General features: G+C 37.1%; 1 protein-coding gene across 6 annotated transcripts in view; it reads left to right on the top strand.

Annotated features, from left to right (window-relative positions):
- CUNH18orf25 (chromosome unknown C18orf25 homolog) overlaps positions 1-22,943 on the top strand; it is an 82,952-nt gene that overhangs the window by 47,107 nt on the left and 12,902 nt on the right. For 5 of the 6 annotated variants that reach the window (XM_034996075.1, XM_034996077.1, XM_034996076.1 and 2 more), the window contains one exon: positions 12,504-12,686. The exons of the other annotated variant lie outside the window; for it this stretch is intronic. In XM_034996075.1, the coding sequence (XP_034851966.1) occupies positions 12,504-12,686 (183 nt within the window). The remainder of the gene's footprint in view (positions 1-12,503; positions 12,687-22,943) is intronic. 6 annotated transcript variants of the gene reach the window in all.

Genomic DNA, 22,943 nt, shown 5'->3' with positions numbered 1-22,943 from the left:
TTCTTTTAAAAATTAGATATTTAAAACAGAGTTGGATAAATTTTAGCTTGTGTTTCGTTACATATGGTTGGAACATGGAACCATATTTAGATGATAATAGGAGCGATCCTCATCTTTATGCTTTTTTCATGCCAAAAATATAAATAAGATATAAGATAGGGAATGTTAAGTGAATCCAAATAGGTAAGTGATTAATTCCTTGAGAATCTCTTAGCATTTATTCTCTACAAACACTGTTGACTCCCTTCTGTTTCCAAAGGAGAGAATCATGTAATTAATCCCACTCTGAAGATCACAAATGATGAATGTACTGCATGAACATTTTTATATCATTCTAACGTATGTCATTTAATGAATGCATTTGTTGTTAGTCTTTAATGAATTATAACTTTCAATAACATTTGTATGCAGGAAGAATGAATTAACTTTTGAGGAAATGTATACTCTACCTACTATGTAAGATATTGTAGAGAAAGCAGAATAGAACGGAGTTTGAGTATATGCATGAGAATTTTTCATTGCAACATAGATGAATTTTTATCTTGAGCATTAACTTAAAGCTCAGTGCCTGAGGCAGTAACCTGGCAGACATCATTCAGTGAAATTGTCTGGTACCCTGATGTAAAGGGTACTTCTAGAGGAAACAGATGAAGTTGTCACTCTATTAAGCATGTGTATTGAATGGGTTTTTAAGTTACTAGTGACTAAGTGTATTAGCTAATGTACTACCGATTTAATTTTGTTTTTTATCCCCGGAGAGAAAATAAACAGCCCTTTGGCATGTTAAAGGGCCCATAGAGTATGTCAAAGGGGGGAAGATATCACAGGATTGAAAGTCTTGCAACATGATAGCTGTTTCTGTGTGCAGCCTGGGATTGGGAAATATTGGTATTTTATCTTTTCTGGGTTGGTAAGAGTATTGTGAGAAACCGCTGAATTAGGATGAAATTTTTTAGTAGGAATATGTAACTTTGCTAACACTTTTTTTGTTTAAGATTTTGCTTTATACTGGATTTACTTACAATAAAAATTTATTAGTCTTTCCCTTCAAATTTATAACTTGTAACTTCTCAATATGAAAAAGGTTAATTATTTTAATATTTAATGAAGTTGCAACTTTGGGAAAACTAATTCTCTGTTTTATAAGAGGAAGGATGGGTAGTTTATATAACAGTGAAGACCTTTATTTTAATAATTTATCAGTAACTTTACTCAGAAAATTGTCAGTACATTTTCTATTTTGTTCTTTATCCAAATATTTGCAGCTTCTAAATTAACTGTAATAGAACGAGTCAGCTTTTTTTCTTTTCTAGTTTTTATTATTTGAAAAATAAACTGTGTGATTTTTTTTTTTTTTTTTCTTTTTAGAAACTGATGGATGAGAATTGGGAGTTAACTTTGGGGGAGGCTTGTTAATGTGCTCCGTTCTCTCTGAAGAATGTATGGTAGGAATTGGTGAAAAAGACTAGAAGTCTCTTCTCTATTGTGTAATGACTTGTCAGATTTCCTAAACTTGATATTTGACAAATAGGGGTAAGGTTTGAACACCAGTACAACTTGCAATAAATTTCTTAACATCAGTTAAGCTCTTACATAACGTTAGTATGAATTTTCACCATAAACTATATAGGAGTTTATTATAACTGATGTATTTTTCTTTGAAATGATAGTGCAACATTTGTAAATGACTTAAGCCAGTATTTTTCTTTTTTTTAGATTAAGTTTTATATCAACAGGAAGAACATACTGGTTTGGGATGACTGACTAGATTTTAACTAATCTGTAATCTTTGCTTGAATTTGAGATATTTTCAGGGAAGTTTGTTCTGTCTTCAGTTTCTTACTGAGATCACAGATTTTTCTAGACATGGACTTTTAGGCATAAAAAAATGTTAATTTAGGGCTCCTGGGTGGCTCAGTCGTTAAGCATCTGCCTTCGGCTCAGGTCATGATCCCAGGGTCCTGGGATCAAGGCCCACATCGGGCTCCCTGCTCAGCGGGAAGCCTGCTTCTCCCTCTCCCACTCCCCCTGCTTGTGTTCCCTCTCTCGCTGTGTCTTTCTCTGTCAAATAAATAAAATCTTTAAAAACAAAGTTAATTTAGGGGGGTGCCTAGCTGGCTCTGTTGGTAGAGCATGCAACTTTTGATCTCAGAGTCACGAGTTCAAACCCCACATTGGGCATGGAGCCTACTTAAATAAAAAAGTTAATTTCAGCATGTTAACGTGACTACTTTTCTATGCATATATAAACTGCTTTAAGCACTTAGCAGATTTCTTTTTTGTTTCATGATTTAATATTTGATATGTTAAGCATGTACTGTTTTTTATTTTTAAAATAGAAAATATGAATTCATCTTTTAAGAATAACACAAATTATTCCTAGTATTGATTGGATATATTCTAGTTTTTGTTATTAGATAATTGAGCAAAAAGTCTACAGATACATTTTTTGCATTTAAGAGAAAAAATGACAAAATTTCAATGGAATTGAATTACCAGACATAAGTTTTAATAATTGATATTCTAGGTAGGAATGACATTTAGGATATTTGGGAAGGTGTTAAACAATAATTTTGGCAAGTCTTTCTACATAATTTTGGATAAAGAGGTGAAAGAGGTTTTGGTAGAAAGAAAAGGACCACCAAAATATATTGATTTCATTCATAGAATATATTCCAACATATTAAAATTTATTCTAATTTTTTTTTTTTAAAGATTTTTATTTATTTATTTGAAAGAGAGAGAATGAGAGAGAGAGCACGTGAGAGAGGGGAGGGTCAAAGGGAGAAGCAGACTCCCTGCCGAGCAGGAAGCCCGATGTGGGACTCGATCCAGGGACTCCAGGATCATGACCTGAGCCGAAGGCAGTCGCTTAACCAACTGAGCCACCCAGGCGCCCTAAAATTTATTCTAAAGTAAAATTGGACACTTTGTGGTTTGGAGTGTTTAACCTGAAGAATAATTTTGTAGCAGAAACATACATGCAAATTTTATCCTGATTTTCAGTTTCTCACAGTGCCTTGAAAATGTGTTGCTGTCTTAGGGAATATTGTTTTGAAAAACAGTAAGTTTTTATATGAGTTGTGCTTTAAAATGATTACACCTTGTCCAGATTGCACAATTTAAAAATTTCTCTTTCAAAAAAGTTTGTCTTTATATTATGTATATTTAAAGAAGTATCAAGTATTGAAGTAGTTTTAATACTTATTTTTATATGACTGCTGTTGTGGATTAGTGAATTCTCCTTTAGTGAGGCAAAGTCTGTATCCCTGAGATTATACCCCCTCATGGGGGGATTATGTTCCAAGACCCACGTGGATGCCTGAAACCACGGACAGTACCGAACTCTACATATACTGTTTTTTCCTATACAAACATACCTGTGGTAAAGTTTAATTTATAAACTAGGCACAGTACGAGATTAACAACAATAATAAAATAGAACAGTTACAACAATATATTGTAATAAAAGTTATGTGATTGTAGTCTCAAAATCTCTCATAGTACTCACCCTTCTTGTGATGATGTGAGGTGATAAAATGGGTACGTGATGAGAGGAAGTGAGGTGAATGACACAAGCGCTATGACATAGTGTTAGGCTACTGTTGACCTTCTGACCATTTGTCAGAAGGAGGATCATCTGCTTCCAGACTGCTGTTGACTGATGTAACTGAGACCATGGAAGTGAAACCACGGCTAAAGGGGACTGTTGTACTTAAAAGGACTACAGCTAAGAAGTGGGAATGACTTTTGGATCATGTGTGGCATTTTAATGTAGGTATTGTTTTAGAAGTGCCTAGTGGTCTTCCCTAATTTCTCTTGAATTCCCTTAATTTTCCTAGAATTTTACAAAGGGTAAAAAATGTATCCTATTTGGACCTTTTTGTAGTATATAAAGGGCTAATGCTGAGAAGAAACTTCTTTCAACCTAAAACATTAATCTAGACATGGTTGAAATGCTTTTTATTTAAGAATAAAGTCCCATATTTGAGCATGTCATTTCTCTAATATGTACATATGGAATTAGGTGATGATTTTTAAAAAGGGGCATTATCCCCTCACTAAAGGTAAATGTGCTTTCGGGTACTCTGTCAACAGACTACTTCCTGCCTAAGTTGTACTAACTCAGTGTTCTAAAACATTAGATTTTTAATAATTTTAAGAGCATTTAAACAGCAGATTAGAATGATCTGGTTATTCGAGCCACTTGTTAGATAATAACTCTCTTAATTGTATTGATGTGTATTTTGTGCACATTATTAAAAATGAGTGAAATAAAAGCCCAAATAAAATTTTAATTTAGAACACAACACAGTGAAATTAAAATCTTAAGATTTAATGTTTTGCATGAAGTGTTATTTTAACTTAGAAGTAAAGGAGTCTGTCATTTTGGGGCTGCAAAAGAAAAAGCCTGTTTTCTTATTACCAAGTAAGAGGAATGAGCCTCATCTCAAGGATGTGTGTGTCTGCGCGTGCGTGTGTACACATGTGCCCATTCAGAATTCTGAAATAATTTCTGTATTTTTATTAACGTTTTATTAACGTTGTTGGAGACAGATAACTATGTAATAGTCTTACAGGGATTTTAATGGATTCACATCATTAACATCCATTCATTGCTTCCTACATGTATGTAAGAAAAAGAGTTGCCCACATATAAGCCTAGTTAGGGTGATTAAATTGGAGAAAATTACTTTATGGATTTTCTTTTTCTGGCGAGTAAAGGTTTTTGATCTCTTGTTTATTTCACTAGCAGACTGAGTAAAAAAATAATTTTGCTTCATTGCTTTTGTCATTCTCTACTGTTACAGATTTAACAGCAGAGATCCAGATCTCTGGGTCTAGGTATATCTCAATTTACCTAAGATTTATTACTTAAAATTTGTATGCAAGTCAGAATATTAGAAATGAAATAATTATAAATGTATTAAATCTGCTTGTTAATAAAAGAGATGCTGTAGTGAATCTTTTTGTTGAGCAAATAAAGCACCCAAGTTGATACTACTGATAATTTTCATTTTTAATGTATAGCTGAATTTGCCTAATGGTACAGCTACATGGAAGTCATAGGAAAGATGGCAAATAGGTTTCTTGCTGTCATTTGTTTAGAATAACAGATTATAGGCAAGCTGTTTTAAAGATGGTGACCTTTTAAAGTAGTTGTACCTGTTACGTTTTATTTAATTTATATTGATTTCCCTCTCTCCTGTTTGAATTATTTAAATGATACAGTGATGGTGACAATGAAAAAGATTTTGTGGAATGTCACATTTAGAAAATACAGCATCAAAACCGTTTCAGCAAATTTATTAAACTTGAAATTTTTTTACTGTTCAGTAAAAATTGTTCTTGAAGAAAAATTCATCTCAAAATCCTTTCTAAGAATGGCATGTGTCCATAATCATTGTACAGTAAGAAACTTGTCTTCTTAATTTGACTAGAACAAATTATACACAACATGAATAACTTCTGAGTTTCTATACTTCTCATTTTTTTCTTGATTTTTGTTTTTAATTTCTCTGACTTTTAGGAAAGTTAGTGGGGATCGAAAACAAACTACTAGTTTACTAGCATTGAATAAATCTTACCTTATATTAAATTTACCACAACATAAAATAGAAGACATCCTAAAAAGTGAAGGAATAATAATCTATAAGGAAGTATATTCTTTGGTAATGAAATCTTACAACTTTAAGATTTGGGGAGAATGTTATCAAATAACTGATTTTATTTTATTGCATTTTCTTTATATCTTTTACCTAACTGCATTTGAAGTGTAATAACTAATCTAGATAAATAAAAGTTTTAAAAAAGAAATGTTTCTTGTTACTCTCTTGAGGACAGCATTGGTTATATTAGTGATTCTCTACCAGTTAATTCACATTAGGTGTTTGGGATTCAAGAAGCTTGCTTTTCCATAATGAAATGATGGTATTAGTTTGTAGTTAGAATAATTAATAATAGGTTTTACATGATTTTTTTTTAAAGATTTTATTTATTTATTTGACAGAGACACAGCGAGAGAGGGAACACAAGCAGAGGGAGTGGGAGAGGGAGAAGCAGGCTTCCCGTGGAGCAGGGAGCCCAGTGTGGGGCTCAATCTCAGGACCCTGGGATCATGACTTGAGCCAAAGGCAGATGCTTAATGACTGAGCCACCCAGGCGCCCCTACATGATGTTTTTGAGATAATTTTCAGGTTTTTTGTAATTGGTGTATTGAGAAAGGTAATAACAAATACCAATGTTAATACAAAAGTTGAGATTCTTTTCCTTTATATGTCCTAGTAAGTTATCCTCTTAAAAATTGAGGAATATTTGGAAAATAGCAGAATTTAGACTACAAGGAGTAATCAGAAAGGAATGGAGGTATCTTTAGGAGGGAGCATAGGCATGGAGATGTGGCTAAAATCATACCTAATTTTAATGTCCTTCCTGTACGTAGTACAGCTATTTTAGTTCTCTATAGATTTGAATACTAAAGCAGTAGGTTGTGAGTTTGTTTCTGAAAAAGGAAGAAAAATTGAAAGATGGTGACCTCTTCAGGTGCCCTGTTTTCTATATTTTTAGGGTTTTTTTTTGAACATCCAGATATATATTACCCAAGTTACCTCATGAATAACCTCCCAATTTTCCCAGCTTTATAGTTAGTGATGAAATGTTAAAATAAAAATTTTCTTTCTTGTGATCAACTTTCTAACAACTCTGATAATCTTAAATATTTGCGTTTACCTCTTTGATCTTGTCAAAATTAACTCTTAATCAGTATCATAGGTAACTTTTCTGGGTGGACAAAATGACCTGTCGTTTACCAGTATGATATAAGGATAGATGTAATGCTTAAAACTTTATTCCCACCTTGCAAACTTTATAATCTCAAAAATTTGAATAATTGAGATGAGTATAATGGAAAAAGTACAAAATAGACATTGATTCAGTTTTATTTTGAAAATGACTTAATGCCAGGTGCCTGGCTGGCTCCATTGGTGGAACATGCTACTCTTGATCTTGGGGTTGTGAGTTCGAGCCCCACTTTGGGTGTAGAGATTACTTAAAAAAACAAGTACAAATTTAATTAAAAAATAGAAATGACTTACTGCCTAAACATAAATTTTCAGTGCATATTGCGCATTTCATTTCCATTTAGCCCTGTTTTCTCAGACATTTTTCTTTTCACCGAAATAGCTTTTGGTATTATTCTGCAGAAAATATACACACACAGTTTTTGGTATTTAAAGCTGTTTTTCTAGAGATGGCACTTTTCTATATAGGTTTTTGTTTTCTTCTGGTAGATGTAATTATTCGTCTTTTCCAAGAGCTGCTTTGAAAACGACTGCTTTCTGTTTCTTCAAATTGTTCTTTGTGTGTGTATATATACATACACACACTTTGATAGTAATAAAAATATAGCATAAGTATTCTCACGTATTTTTTCTCATTTGCAAATATAAATTTTCACTTTGGTAAGTATTTTGGTATGTAATGAAAAAGGCTTTTTTCTTGAGTAGCTTCTGCTAACATGCAAATTTCCTTCTTGAGGTTTGCCCTTTCCCTCGATTCCTCATAAGCACACCCTTATTCCCCCACACCTCATTCTCTCACCTGGCCACTACACACACATACTCTCCCTTCTTAGACCCCTTGGGTAGGTAATTTCTAAGAACCCTTCTTTCAGGTGTAACTGTTTTTGAATCTATCTGGTTTGAGGTCAAGTGTGATTTCCATCACTGTCTTAATGTTGTAGGTAATGGCACTGGGCCTAGGCCCTCTAATGACTGTGGCAGTAGAGCTTGTATGGGATCATTTGGCAGTAACAAGATAGATTTTTCCTCTCCTCATGAGGGGTTCAGGAGATTGGCTGTAATAGGGACAACAGAAGGAATTTTCTCTGGGCTTTACTGTATATTACTATAGTCATAGGAATGGGAGTTGAAGGGGCAAAGCATCTGTTGGGCCATTGCCCCACTTTTCCTTGGGCCTAAGACTTGACCAATAGAGAAAGAGAAGTGGCATTTCTAGGATGTCTGGGATACAAGAGGAGTTCCTGTCTCCTAGATCTAATCAGACTTCATACTGGGAGACTGACAACCCTTGTTTTAGTGGGAGGGCTCTATAGGCAAGGATGGTGCAAAATATGAAATAATCCAAAAATGTTCTCTATTTGTCTTTGAAACACTTTTATATAAATACACCCAAACTGATATGACACTTAAGACAAAAATAAAAGTACAAAAGCCCCATTTGTGGTGATCTCAGTAATCCTAGCAGAGCATTTACTTCACAAGTTGGGTTAATCTTTTGACCAGTATGAGGCACCAATCCAGACAGTGATGTTTTCTCAAAGCTGCTTGCTTGCAGGCTCTGTAGGGCAGAATTTGCATGTAAAGAAAAGCAGCCAAATAATAAAGTAGGGCAGGTGCTAATTATAATGGAAGGATGGGGCAGTGGACCAGTATTGTGCTGTTACGTCTTCTTTAACTCTTGCCATAACCTTGTGAAGAAACAGTCTTACAGCTAAGTAGTAGTAGGCAGGACTTTTAACCTATTATGTTTGCTGCCAAAGATCTATGTGTTTCCTATGCTGCTGTCAGTTGCCTGTATATTCCCAGTTCCCTCAACACTGAACAACTGTAATGTAATTGATTCTGCTTCCACCTAAGTAGGACTTAAATCTTTCATCTGTAAAACAAGAATGGTTAATTATGTATTACCTTACATAATTTTAAAATTCTGTGCTTTTGGTTATCAAATTTGAAAAGGGGTTTGTCAGGGATAAACATAGTAAAGGATGTTGGTTTTGTTTTGCCTCCTTATTTTTGATTCAGATTCTTTCAATGAGGTTTAAAAGAACGTATTTTTTAAAAAGAACATATTTGATTGAGAAAACGAATTCATAAAATTAAACACACGATGACAACAGTACAGAAGGTTTAAGGTCCATAAAAGTGTAAACTTCACTATATCAGGTGTATATGATGACAGACACATCTGTATTTTATTATTTGCAAAGTTAAAACAGTGTTTATAGGCTAGGAGGTCAGTGAGAGGGTCCAAACCTATTTCTAGCATAAAATGGACTAATTGATGTTCTTAAGGCAGTGGATTGCTTGACTTTTAATTTTTCTTGCCTTATAATCATAACGACCAGTAAAAATTTCAAGATATTTCAATCAGGAGGAGAAACAGCACTTTGATTAACCACAGACGAAATAGTTATTAGCTAATTGTGTTAAATATACCTTTTTGAGATATGCTTTTAATGATTATAGAAGAACTAGTAAGTTCATTATTATAAATTTGTGTTTTAAGATTGTGACAGACTTCAAGGTTAGCAGATGGGAGATTGTGCAGTTTGGCTAATCCTTAAATATAGTAACATGGGATGTGCTTACATTAATGATTAAATTTTAAATTGGAAATGTTTCCATGTATAACTACTTAAAGGGACTATTTTGGTGTTTTTGAAAGTGAAAATCTTAGTAGCATTGCATTTGTTTTAGCAGCGTAGAGGAATAATCAAGTTGGGAGGGAGGACAGTATCTCCATCTTTATTCCATCCTGTAATGAATTGTTAGAGTCAAACTGGAAGCATAGTTGTTGCTTCTGTTATTAATGTGTTGAATTTTCCTAGCTCCTCCTCAGTGGCTTTTTCCGCCCCCTTTCTTTTATTTATTTTATTTATTTATTTGACAGACACAGCGAGAAAGGGAACACAAGCAGGAGGAGTGGGAGGGGGAGAAGCAGGCCTCTGCTGAGTAGGGAGCCCGATGCGGGGCTCGATCCCAGGAGCCCAGGAGCCCGGGATTATGACCCAAGCCGAAGGCAGATGCCCAACGATTGAGCCACCCAGGCGCCCCGCCCTTTCTTTTAAAAGGCAGATAAAATTACTACAGGATCTTACCTGTCTCTTAATTCTGCTATGTGGCAAGAATCACTTTTAAAAGAATATCACAAATTATCACCATCAGTTAGCTAATACTTAGTGGTTAAAGTCCATGCCCCGATGATGAATGCTTTAAACATACCTTATTTAATCTTGGTTTGCTAATGATAAGTGTAAGATGACCTTAGAATACAAGATTCTTTTTTTTTTTTTTAAAGATTTTATTCATTTATTTGACAGAGAGACAACAAGTACGCAGAGAGGCAGGCAGAGGGAGAGGGAGAAGCAGGCTCCCCGCTGGGCAGGGAGCCGGATGTGGGGCTCGATCCCAGGACCCCGGGATCATGACCTGAGCTGAAGGCAGCGGCTTAACCGACTGAGCCACCCAGGCGCTCAAGAACACAAGATTCTTAATTGTGGTTTCTTGTTGGAAGAAAGATAAAAAGGCAGCCATTCCTTTATTAAAGTTTGAATAGTATTGTCATTGTTTTGGATACACTGGAACTGAGAAATGACACTGATGATAATTTAACTTTTAAGTGTAATTAAAATATGAAAATATTACTGTCTTTGTTTATGATGAATACTAAATTTAAGCTAAGCTATAAGGTGTGCTGTTTGGAAATAATGGAAGATACAAGAATGAAGCCAGATAACAAGTTTATGCTTGTATTTCCTACTGATGAAGACTTTCAGACAAGTTATTGCCATGGGTAGGTGATGTTAACTCTGCATGTACATATACAACTATACTCTTTGCATGACTCTACATGTAGGAGTGGTACAATTTTGACTTGACTGTTGACCTGATGCCTCAATTTGGTGGTTGGGGCGGGGGGATGTGTGAGCAAGAGGTTGTGAATGGTACTAGTGGTATAAATTTTAAAATAAATTACTAATTTATTGTAAAAGCAACACTTAACTAAAGCCCTTTTAAAAATAGAACATTTGGTCAAATAGTCAATATTGTACTTGACCCTCATATCTTCTGCACCCAAGTATTTGGACATCACACAGTATCTTGATTCCATAATAATCATTTTGAACTCTGACGAGAACTCCATAAATGATAGAGCTTTCTTTTCCTTTTTAGAAAAGAAAAAAATCAAACATGAACCAATTTTTGCTATTTGAGCTAAAATCCATTACCAACTGGTACTGAGGCCACACTATTGAATTTTATGAACTTGATTTACCCTTTTGGGAGAATTGGAAATTATTTTTAAGTAGTCAACTGAAATTGTCATGATCGTCAGAATTTCATATTGTGACATGTCTGTTCTTTATACAGTGGCTCTTAACAACTCATTTGCTTTTATTTGGTCATTTTTATTTTAAAAATGTTGCTACATAAACCTGTGATTTGAGAACTTTGCTTTAAGGGATAAATACCCCAAATGTGTTCCATCTTTTGTTCAGTGACAATTTACACAATGGATGTTTGTATTAAAACTAATCCTTCATTGTGTTCTATTTTAATGATTCATTGGCATATGTATTCATAGTCAAAGAGTTTCATAAAATAGGCGTGTTTAATGTTAAACAGTCTTGATCTTAAAAAATCTTTATGGAAATACATAATTTGCCTGCACCTCATAAATAGCTGTTGGGGAGAAACTGCATTCTTTTATTTCTGCTTTATTCTAAAATGGAGATAGTAGTAAGGGATGTGTTTCATAATTGAATGAAAACTGTATTTTTGCTTTTTGCTGTTGCATTAGAAAAAGGGTAGCATTAGCATTTTAAAGCATGTATCTGTTCTACAAGCATGAATATTGAGTTATTTTAGCATGAATCACTGCAGTTTAATTACTCTGGAGCTCTGCTGCCTTTTTCAGTTAGTTAGGATGATTTGGAGGTAGAAGGGATCTCTTATTTTCCAGTAAGGACTTCAATGTCTTCCTCTAAAATAACCCATAAGGTTGCATATCGTTGCCTTGGAGCATGAGCTGGTTGTTTTTCTCAGGGAAAAGAAAATTTCTCCCTAACAAGACATCCAAAGCAAAATCCTGTAGGTGGATTTTGTGAGTATTTTCTTTTTTGTAGAACGTTGTAAAGTATATAACATCCCTGATATTTGTAAAGGGCTTTACTGGACATAGTCAAGTAGAACTCTTAGTGTTAGCCTTAGTTCTTTAGAATAGGAAAATACGTATTTGATTTTCTTCTCTGAATCTATTAGTGACTTTTTAAGTATTAGCTATTAAGAGAAAGAACTAGACTCATTCTCTTAAAAACTATAAAATGAGTTTTAATAGTTTGCCTCGGTTTTTTTCCTTTAAAAAATCAGTTTTACTCTGTGGAGTCTTCCCCTTTTTCATAATCTTTTGCTTTTTAGAAATATGGCAAGAACTCAGTGTAACTTTGTTCAGTATACTGTTGTCCTCCGTTCTTCATAATTATGCTCCTTTTCTACTTTTCAAATGTGTCCCTCATCTTTATAAGCTTGAGTTATCTTTTCCACTTTCACATCATGTACAAAATATTAGGTATATAAAGTGCAGCTTTTCTGACCAGATAGAATAATAAGATAAAGGCAACTGGCATTTGGAGGGCTCTTAGTTACAGAAGTATTTTTCACCCCATAAGTTAGATACAAGTATACATTTTCTTTCCTCCCTAGATGGACCTCCAGTTGTAGCTTATTATGATATGTCTGACACCAGCTCTGACCCAGAAGTGGTAAATGTGGACAATTTATTGGCGGCTGCAGTAGTTCAAGAGCACAGTAATTCTGTAGGAGGCCAGGACACAGGAGCTACCTGGAGGACCAGCGGGCTTCTAGAGGAGCTGAATGCGGAGGCAGGTTGGTCTCCCTCCCCTCCCCCCTCTCATGGTGTACTGTGCATGTGTCCCAGCAGCTGTTCTCCTTGTAGTGACCCTGCCAATGAGAGCAGGCCAACTAGACATCTGGCATTAGATGACTGTGACTATCCAGGGTGCCATTTGTAACTGAAAAGGAGATGTGGGTAGCATGTCGTTCATCCTTCCTAATGTGAAGGAAGCAAAAATGAGAAATAATGGTAGGCATAGGTAGATTCCAGTAGACCTATTTCTTGGGTTAAAAATACTTCACATACGTTAAAAACCATCCAGATGGCCTTAATACTCCTCCCCGCTCCTCTTCTCCAGGGGCTTCCCTCACTTAATCTGTACTGCGACCTTACTTTGCAGTGTGGGGAGGGAGCTTATTAAACTGGCCCCTGGGGGCTGCTCCTGTGCGGGGCTGCACTGTTTCTTCTGCTTCTCGGTGTGCCTGTCCCTGTCACTTCCTCTACGGTAGCTCTCAGGTTGTCTCTTCCAACCCTTTTCATTCAGTTTCTGCTTCTGGTATCTCAGGAAAATCTCTCTCCCTGTCTTGCATAATTTATCTGGGCTCTGTGATGATTCTGAAGAGTGATATTTATTCACTAAAAAAAAAAAAAACCATTGCATTGCTTTTGAAAACATTGCCCAGTGCCTCCAAGTCTCCTTAATTGTGTTCCTCAACACTTTTTCAACATTCTTTCTCATTTAAACCTTTTTCTTAAAGCACTAGTACTTAAGTTTGAAAAGAGAGGGGGAGGGGATTGAGAGACTGCTTTTAGTGTGTATTTTCCTACTTTAGTGTTACAGAAGGATTATAGCTTCTTAGTTAAATTATAAATTGCATTGGCTTTTATGAGCTACTCTTATAATTTAATCACTACCTAAAATATGTTTATGGGTTTTACAAAAATAATAATAGGTTTAGAACATATATATATATATAGAAATTGCTAGGAAATAAAAAAGGAGACAGCGCTCCACAGATCATTGCCCTTAATTCTTCCTTCCATAATCTGATTGGAACAAAATAAAAATCTCTTATTTGTTGAGTTTCTGCTTAATTTATTATAGCTAATTTTGGAACAGGACCTGACTTTAGCTTTAAATATGTTTTGACTGCTAACTGCCTGTTTGACCTTGGACAAAGTGTCCTCTGGACTTCAGTTTTTGTATGTATAAATACTTGCTTTGCCCAACAAGGATCTTTTAAGGATTTATTAATATGTATAAGTACTTTAAAAAATTAAGCAGTAATATTTTATATCAAAGGAGAGTAGTTTGACCACATTTTGTTCAATATATATTTCTAAGTTATATGACTTGTTCTATACACTGGATAGTTTATCTTCATTTTTCTTCTGTTGACCAGTGATCCATTCTACTTCACTTTTATTTCCCTGTTTCTTAGTCTTGCTGTTAAATGTAGATCACTGTATAGTAAAGTCTTGGGGAAAACATGAATGATTACTTTTTGTTTTGCTTTTCATGTAGAGAATTTTAATATTCGTTTGAGCCATATGGAATTGTTAATATTTGACTTTTTGACCTGTAACAAACCCAGCAGTTTCACACAATTCAACCTAATAGTGCAAAGATGTGGGCTTTAAAGTATCCTTAAAGTTACCAGTATCGGGGATAGCATCACATTTTTTTTTTCTTTCAGATTTTATTTATTTATTTGACAGAGAGAGACACAGCGAGAGAGGGAACACAAGCAGGGGGAGTGGGAAAGGGAGAAGCAGGCTTCCCGCCGAGCAGGGAGCCTGATGCGGGACTCGATCCCAGGACCCTGGGATCATGACCTGAGCCGAAGGCAGACGCTTATTGACTGAGCCACCCAGGCACCCCGATAGCATCACATTTTCAGATTCAAGTAATTGTTAGCTTGATTGTTTAAAACATCACTAGCCTTTGTGTACTTGATTCTATTTTTGATTGTTTTTTTTGAATTTCAGTCACACAAATTTTTAAAGAATATATCACTCAGATACCTTCTTAAGAGCCACCATTCTTAAGAAATGAAACATTACAAAAATATGTAAGGGAAACACCCACAGCTTCAACTCTGTTCCCTTTCCTTTTCCCTCTCCATTCCAAAGCTGTCTTGAATTTGGTATATTTGATGTTTGGTATTCCATGTGTTTCTTTATATTTTTACTGCATTTATTATGTATCTGTAAACAAGCATGTTTTAATACTAATTGATATTATATTGAACGTAATGATTTGTAACTTGCTTTTTTCAACATTTTGTGTTTTGTTCTTGTTGATAAGTGTAGCTCTAGTTCATTCATTTTTCACTGCTGTTTAGTATTCACTGTATGAATATATCATAGTTGACCTACCCATTGTCTTTATTGGACATTTAGGATGTTATTCCAAATGATGCTACCATTAACATTTCTTGTACATGTCTCTTGGTACACGTATGTGATTAGTTTCTTTAGGATATAATATATAGAGAACATACGCATGTATTGGGCCACACATATTGTGTGTAGATTTTTGTATATCATCACTGTTCAACAGATCCTCACCACATTTTCTTATGAAGCCATATATTGGCTCAAAGTCTTTTTTTCTAAATCTGACAATGCAGGTATGTGAGTGATAAAACTTAATAATACACTCTGGTCTTGATATAATTGTCTTAGTGGGAACCCATCTCGCAAATTTTGAATATACTTACAGTGCCACAACAAAATGTTAACAGAATTCATGCTTGTTTGCCAGTTTATAGTTTTGAGATTTGAATTCTAGCATCAATGAGATGGTCATTCTTATGGTTTGAATTTTTTTTTTAGGATTGTATTTATTTCAGAGGGAGAGAAAGACGGAGGGAGGGAGGGAAGGAAAGAGAGAATGAGTGGGGGAAGCGGCAGAGGGAGAGGGAGAAGCAGGCTCCCCACTGAGCAGGGAGTCTGATGCATTTGGATCAGGAGCTGAAAGATGTTTAACTGACTGAGCCACCCAAGTGCCCCCCCCTTTATTTATTTATTTATTTATTTATTTGACAGGGAGACACAGCGAGAGAGGGAACACAAGCAGGGGGAGTGGGAGAGGGAGAAGCAGGCTTCCTGCCGAGCAGGGAGCCCAGGGAGCCCAATACGGGGCTCGATCCCAGGACCCTGGGATCATGACCTGAGCTAAAGGCAGACGCTTAACGCTTGAGCCACCCAGGCGCCCCTCTTCAGTTTTAGTTTTAACCAAGGAAAATAATTGAAATCAGAAAGCCACTGGTCAAAAAAAGACCTAAACTTTCCATTTCAGCTGTTGTCATGTGTTTCCTTCTCCTTTCCTGAGGCTAGAATTGAACAGTGTAGTGTAGGTAGCAGCCTGCTGCCAACAAACATCCTGGTTTGAACCAGCAGCCGCTTACATACTGTGTGAACTCAGGTAAATTACATAAAGCCTCAGTTTTTCTTCTCTGCAAACCGGGATAAAACTAGTATCCATCCCAAAAAGGTTATTGTTCCCATTAGGTGAAATGATGTCTCTACTATACTTAGTGCAGAATACAGCACAAGGTAGGACCTCAGGAGTGCTGGCCAGCATTATGTAGCGTATGTATGCTGAAGTAGGCTGAGTAAGGAAGTGATTAATGGACCTAATCAGTGAATTTCTAATTTACTGTTCTGTCCCGGAGTGAGTTGCTCTGGCCACAGGAATTTCCTATACTTAGCTTGAGCATAAAAATTACCTAGGGTACTTCTAAAAATTCAGAATCCTAAATTTCTCCCTGAGGATTCTGTAAGTAGATCTGGTATGGGGTCTGGAAAATCTGTTTCTAGTAATCACTCCCAGGTAACTCTTGTGTTGGACATGTTGAGGAAATGGTATCAGTAAATAGGAATATGGCTTAATTTTTACTTATTGCTAGTAGTAGCTCACTGTACATGTAAAAGTAGATAAGGCTAAAACAAGCAGAAATCTGAAGTACTCTTGGTATGGAAGGCTTATAAAAGTTTATTTAGAGTGAACTCCCCCCCGTAAATTAAAACTTTTACAGAAATGATACGTTTTTTCCATCAGCCTTCTTGTCAAGAAGGTGGCCCATGAGCATGTTCCCATCCTTAAAATAGGGATGATGATCTTGATTTGTCCAGAACACTAGTTATAGTGCAGAGAAACAAATCTTGGGTTTCCTGTTCTTAGCCTAGGGCTTTTTATAATCAGACCAGAATGGCCATGTTTCTATTAATAGCACTTTGAAGTCAGTGTATCAGTCTTGTGAAGGAGATCACATTTGGTCGGGTTTCGCTTGTTTTTACCTGGTTCTTACGAGCTCTAAGATTTTAGTTCTCTGACTTCTTTTGCCCTACTTTTTAAAGTTGTTTTCCACATTCTTACTGAAAAATGCAAGGTAATAATTCACTTTTCAAGCTAAACGAATGATGACTTGAGATACTAACCTTTTTTATACCTAACGTGTTGCTGTCCTCCTGTCCTTTAATGTGCTGCACATCGGCTTTGGACTAGTTCTTACCCAGCAGATTTGTGATTTAAAAAGTAGCTACATTATTTCTTTTGAAGACAGAAAGAAAATGTTTGCCATGATAATTTAGTTACGATTTTATGCTGTTTTCTTTCTGATTTGTGCGTTGAAAAGGTCTTTAGTGGGAGGACAAAAACTTAGAATTTCTCATAGAGTGAAAGAAGTTATCTTTCCAAAGAGCTGCACAGAGACAGCCAACTGCCCCCATAGTTAAATAAGTCCTCTGATTTATTTTCAGTTTAATATATGGTAATTGTGGTATTTACACTTTTTCTACAGGGCTTATTCTTGTCCTGCAACAGGAAAGATTATTGCCACTGACCGTATTCGAGAACCCCAGAGCATCTTTGAGGCTCCGTTTTGTGTATGTTTTAGCCATTGCTCTGTCACTGGATTCCTGTGAGGTCATGGGTTGGAGGGTTGACAGTGGAGGATGGCCCAAAGGCCAGAGAATGTGAAGCTGTGCACAGGAGCTCCCAAAGGAATGTATGACATACTGAAGAGGGTTACGTTGAGAGAAAAGGACTAATTGCCCTGGCTCTGAAATAGACCGAAGAGGGGGTATATTTCTGGCTCTTGGAGAAAGCCTTGGTGTCTCTTGTAGAGCATGGTGTCCCATAAACTTGGTGGGGTCACAGCTGACTTGTTATCTGAGTGGCACATTTTATCTAATGGCTCTGACAAGAGATGTGGCAAAACTCTCACAATCATTAGTCTAGAGTTAACATTCACCAGGAAATTTGTATTTAGCCCCCATCACTTAACCTCAGTGTCCCTTATTTCATTTTATACTGATTTTTAGACTAAAGAGTAAAAATACTGGCCACAGGAGCCGACCCTGATTTTAAGTGATCAGTTTTAGAACATCACACAAGTTCTGTAATTGCCAGCAGGGTGGGATTACAATTTTTATGGCCCAAATCATGCTAACAAAATGGTTTGAATTGATGTAATAATGTGAAAGTGGTATGTAAAATACTAGTTTCTGGATCCATAATGATGAATAAAGTTAGAAGAATCTTAAATATTGACGGTAGTTACCTTTTCTTAAGATACTATAGTAGAATTGTGAGTAAAAGCATAGTAATTTTTCATTTCTTCCCCTTTATTTTATTATTTTTTTGTTCTTCCCCTTTCTTTAAACAAAGGAAGGCAAAGAGATATTTCCAGATCTGAAGTGAGGCTTTATAGGTGATAGGGTCAGGATGAGGGGCCTAATCAGTAAAGATTGATTATTCAGAAATATTGGTGACTGAGACAGAACATTTCATAAGTTGGAATTATAAATTAGAACTGCAGGCTACCCTCAGATAAAAAAATTAATTAAAAAAATTAGAACTCTGGAGTTAGAACTGGGCACAGAGATACTAAGAACTAATTGTGTCATATTCTTGTCATGTTTTCTTAATTACTGTTGAAAAGATTTGAGTAATCAAGGAGGAGTAGTTTAGTTATAGCAACCATGATTCCTATAATCTGCCTTTTTAGTTTGGTTTAATTCAGTTATCTTGTTTATTTTTAGGATGGTAAGGGCTGAGCCCCTTGCTGTGAGTCTAACCACAGGGAGTTTAAGTGCCTCTTGAGCCTTGGCTCCTTAGAGAGTAGGCATGGAGAATTTGGGGGTGGTTGACCACATAAATAACGAGCACTCATAGAGTCATAAGTAATCATGGTAGCAGGAACTTAAAGTGGAAAGAGAGAGAAACTGACCCCAGTGCCAGTAATGTTCCATGGAGGGGTGAAACTGTCCTGTAGTTAGTATTTGGAAGTGCTCTGGAAGGTGGGGGCTGCTGGTGTTGTACGTGAGGATGGAGGGCAGTATTCGTAAGTGATTCTGGTCCCCCAACTGTGGCGTAGGAGCAGCTTCCAAGGACTACAGGGTTGGTGGCATTTTCAGGAGAGTCAGATTTCCACAGGGAGGTGAAAAGTTCAGTGCAGTTTTCCATGGATCTGGCATTCCAGAGGGCAGTGGAAAAGTTGTAGGAAGGTAAGTATGGGTGGCTGGAGCAAAGGAGAATAACAGTGGAGTGGAGGATGAGACAGGAGAGCAGTGGATGGGTCCCAGAGGCTTGTGTTTGTGGGTGGCCAAGAAGATAGAATTACAATGTTTTACTTCTCATAATCACTGGTTTTCTTCCTGCCTCTTCCTCTTGCTTTCTCCTTTTCCACGGGGGCTCTGGTATACTCTCATGCTGTTAACTTCCCTTATACTGTTCTTCCGCCTCACTGACCCATCACGCGGCTCTTTGCCAGCCCCCTGCTAGCGTCACTTCTTCCCTGCTCCAGCATGTTTAAGCCCAGCTCCCTATAGAGTGGGCTTTCCTGTTACCTAGCTGGCATAGTCTGATCCCTGGACGCACACTTGGAACCTGTATCACTCTGCTTAGCATAGCTGGAGAAAATCAAATAGCGGCAGAATCGTGGGTTGAGTTAGCGTCCTAATGTGCAGCGTCACCCTGGCTGTCAGTGCTGCGCAGCAGATCCTGTCTTTCCTTAGGCAGTTCTGTCTTCATAGTGGTTGCTTCACTTTTCTGAACCCTCATCCTGCTACCCACCCACACCTGTGCTCTGCACATGGCCTTGCCGCATTCTTCACAGATGAACCTTGCCTCAGTCTTCTGCCATCATGCTTGTTTCTGCTCTGCCTTTTTTCCGCATATGGCCGGGTCTCTCCCATCTTTTAAAGTTCTTCATACACACACATACCTCTCCCTCAGACTCATTTTTCTTTCTCGGTACTATCCTATTGCCTTTTTCTTCATAGCCAAACTATTTAAAATGTGTATATTCTTCCTTTCCGTTATTCTTCCCCTTGTTTTGCTACATTGGGTTTAGCCCTGTCACTCCTCTGAGGCTCTTCTTGCCAAGGTACATGTATGGTCATCTTATTGCTGATTCTAGTGGACTCTACCTAGTCCCTCTTCTCATTGGACCTCTCTATTGGGCACTGATAAGCACTTCTTCCTAGAAATGCTCATTCCATGGTGTCCTGGCTTCGTATTTTAAGGTTTTCTTCCTACCTCTTACTTAACTTGGTGAGCTCCCCTTCATCTGCCCATCCTTAATTATTGGTGTTTGTCAGGGTTCTCTTCTAGGCCTCCTTCACTCCTCTGCTGCCCTTTACCTTCCCACCTACTGCCGAGGACTCTATTTCCTCTCTAGACCTCTGACCTGAGCTTTAGAATAGTACCTCCAGCTGCCTGTTGGACATCTTAAAGGCACGCCATCATCATGTCCTAAGCAACCACCCTCATCTGTTCATTGGTTCACTGAAGGGCACTGTAACTCTGTCCAGTTACCTGAAGCAGAAACCTAGCCATTATTTTTTACTAGGTTTGTTTGTTGATTTGCCTGATTCCCAGCATTGCTAACCCTCTGTATATACACGTACACAGATAGTATCCCCCCATTTTGTTTCTTTACTAGTTTGGCCGTAGTCATTTCTCACCCAGGAAACTATAGCAGTCTAACTGGTTTTCTTGCCTTTCATATTCCCTGCCCTGATATTAGTTCCATTTGTACACTCCAAAAGGAAATTTTTGAAAATGGAAAACCAGATCATGTCACTGCTTAAATTCTTCAGTGGTTTCTGACTTCTCAAGGTCAAGTCCAGACACCTTGCCCTCTGAGCCCTGCTGACTTTCCCAGCCTCATTTCCCATTACTGTTTTTATTACATTACCCCACATTTTGCTGAATTTTTATACCCTAAAGGGCAACACAGTGTTCCTTATTGCTACTTTCCCTCACCTGTGCCTACTCTTCCCTAAGAGCTCTGTGTCCTCGATTATTCCCAAGTCTGGGAAATTTCCCTTTTCTGTGTCTTTAAATGTACTCCTTGCTTCTCTAACAGAGCAATTTTCAAGTCACAGTATAATGGACTGCTTTTTATAATCCCGGAGTATATTGTGAGCTAGTTGAGGGTAGACACTATATACCTCCTGTCTTTGTTCTCCGTAATATTCCTAGCACCTAGTGCATAGCCTGTCATAAACAAGTATTTATTGTAGGAACAAATAGATGAGGTACATTGTTAGAGTTGTACAAAGCAGGGCTGCTCAAAAGATTGAATATGGACAAGCTGAAGGCTTGAAAAAAGACTATATATTCCTTCCTAGCAGTGCAGTAGGAACAGTGCGTGTGATAATAGTTGTAACTTCAACATTGAACTGGACATTGGACAAAACACTTGGCCACAAGCAAGGTGTTGGGGTCAGAGCAAGAATCTGAGTTTACCAAATCAAGACTTAGCCATACGTACTCCCCATTTAAGCAACCACCCCAGATTTAACAAAACTGGGTTTTGTCTGGTGAATGCCACCTTTCATATGCTCATAGGATTCAGTTATTTCCCCATTGCCAGTATTTAGAATCCTATTTCTGCTGTTCTTTAATACAGAAAGTTAAGCCCTTGCAGACTGTAATATAATCTCAATCACCAGTTGTATCTGGGAGCCATTTTAAGCTTTGTGGTCTTCTGTTTTCTCATATGCATCATAGTCAACCGAATAAAAAAAGATAATATTAAAGAATTGTTAAAAAAAAAAAAAAGACCCACAGTTATATTCAAACTTGATTGCTTTTTACCAGCTTTCACCCAGCACCAAAATACTTCTATAGTGTTATATGTGACACTTTCTGTGTTATGCATACACTTCCCCAAGTTTTTTTTTTTTTTTTTAAGATTTTATTTATTTGACTGAGAGAGATTGCACAAGCAGGAAGAGCAGCAGAGGGAGAGGGAGAAGCAGGATCCCCGCAGAGCAGGTGGAGACCGATGTGGGACTTGATCCCAGGACCCCGGCATCATGACCCGAGCTGAAGGCAGTTGCCCAACCAACTGAGCCACCCAGGCGCCCCCACTTCCCCAAGTTTCTAACGTAGACAGTAGTCACTGTCTTTGGACATCATTGCATTTTGCTTATTTAAAGTTTTTTCCCTTAGGCTAGATTCCCAGAGATGGGACTACAGGGTCAGAGGGTTTAAAAATTAGAAGGCTTTTGCTTTGGGACTGTCTGTAACTTTCCAAAAGGGTTATACTAAAAGTTCTCAGGAGTATGAAAGTACAAGGTTTCTCAGTGACCTTGAAGCATTGGAATGAGTGATGTGAAGGGGTGAGGGAGGGGGAAGTGAGAGTCATGTGTGTAAAATCTTACTGATCGTGGTCTAGTTTATATGAGGTGTCACCAAGGATTTTATTTATTTATTTATTTATTTATTTATTTATTTATTTATTTATTTATTTGGCAGAGACACAGCGAGAGAGGGAGCACAGGTAGGGGGAGTGTTTGTTTGTTTGTTTGTTTGTTTATTTGACAGAAAGAGACACAGCGAGAGAGGGAGCACAAGCAGGGGGAGTGGGAGAGGGAGAAGCAGGCTTCCCGCAGAGCAGGGAGCCTGATGCCGGGCTGGATCCCAGGAACCTGAGCCAAAGGCAGACGCTTAACAACTGAGCCACCCAGGCGCTCCAAGGATTTTTTTTTTTTGATACAGAGACATAATATTGTGTTAGATGACAATATATTTAAATAAAAATACCTTTTAAAGAGTAACTGAAAATTTGTACCTGTTGCAACTCGGTTTATTTCATAACTCCTAGATATTCTAAATTTCCTAAAGGCCAGAACACTTAAGAGCTGGGTACATAGACTGAATTATTTTAACTCTTGTTAGAATTGTTTATATTGCTGTGTACTTTGCTGCTTGCTCTTAGCCTTTATTGAGAGAGCTCATGTTTTCGGTGCGTTGGAGAATGTGTTTT

The sequence above is a fragment of the Mirounga leonina genome, unplaced genomic scaffold (genome assembly GCF_011800145.1).
Source record: "Mirounga leonina isolate KUSES-001 unplaced genomic scaffold, KU_Mleo_1.0 Mir_93, whole genome shotgun sequence".
Taxonomy (NCBI): domain Eukaryota; kingdom Metazoa; phylum Chordata; class Mammalia; order Carnivora; family Phocidae; genus Mirounga; species Mirounga leonina.
The sequence above is the reverse complement of the archived record's forward strand: the minus strand, read 5'-3'. Positions and strand labels throughout refer to the sequence as shown.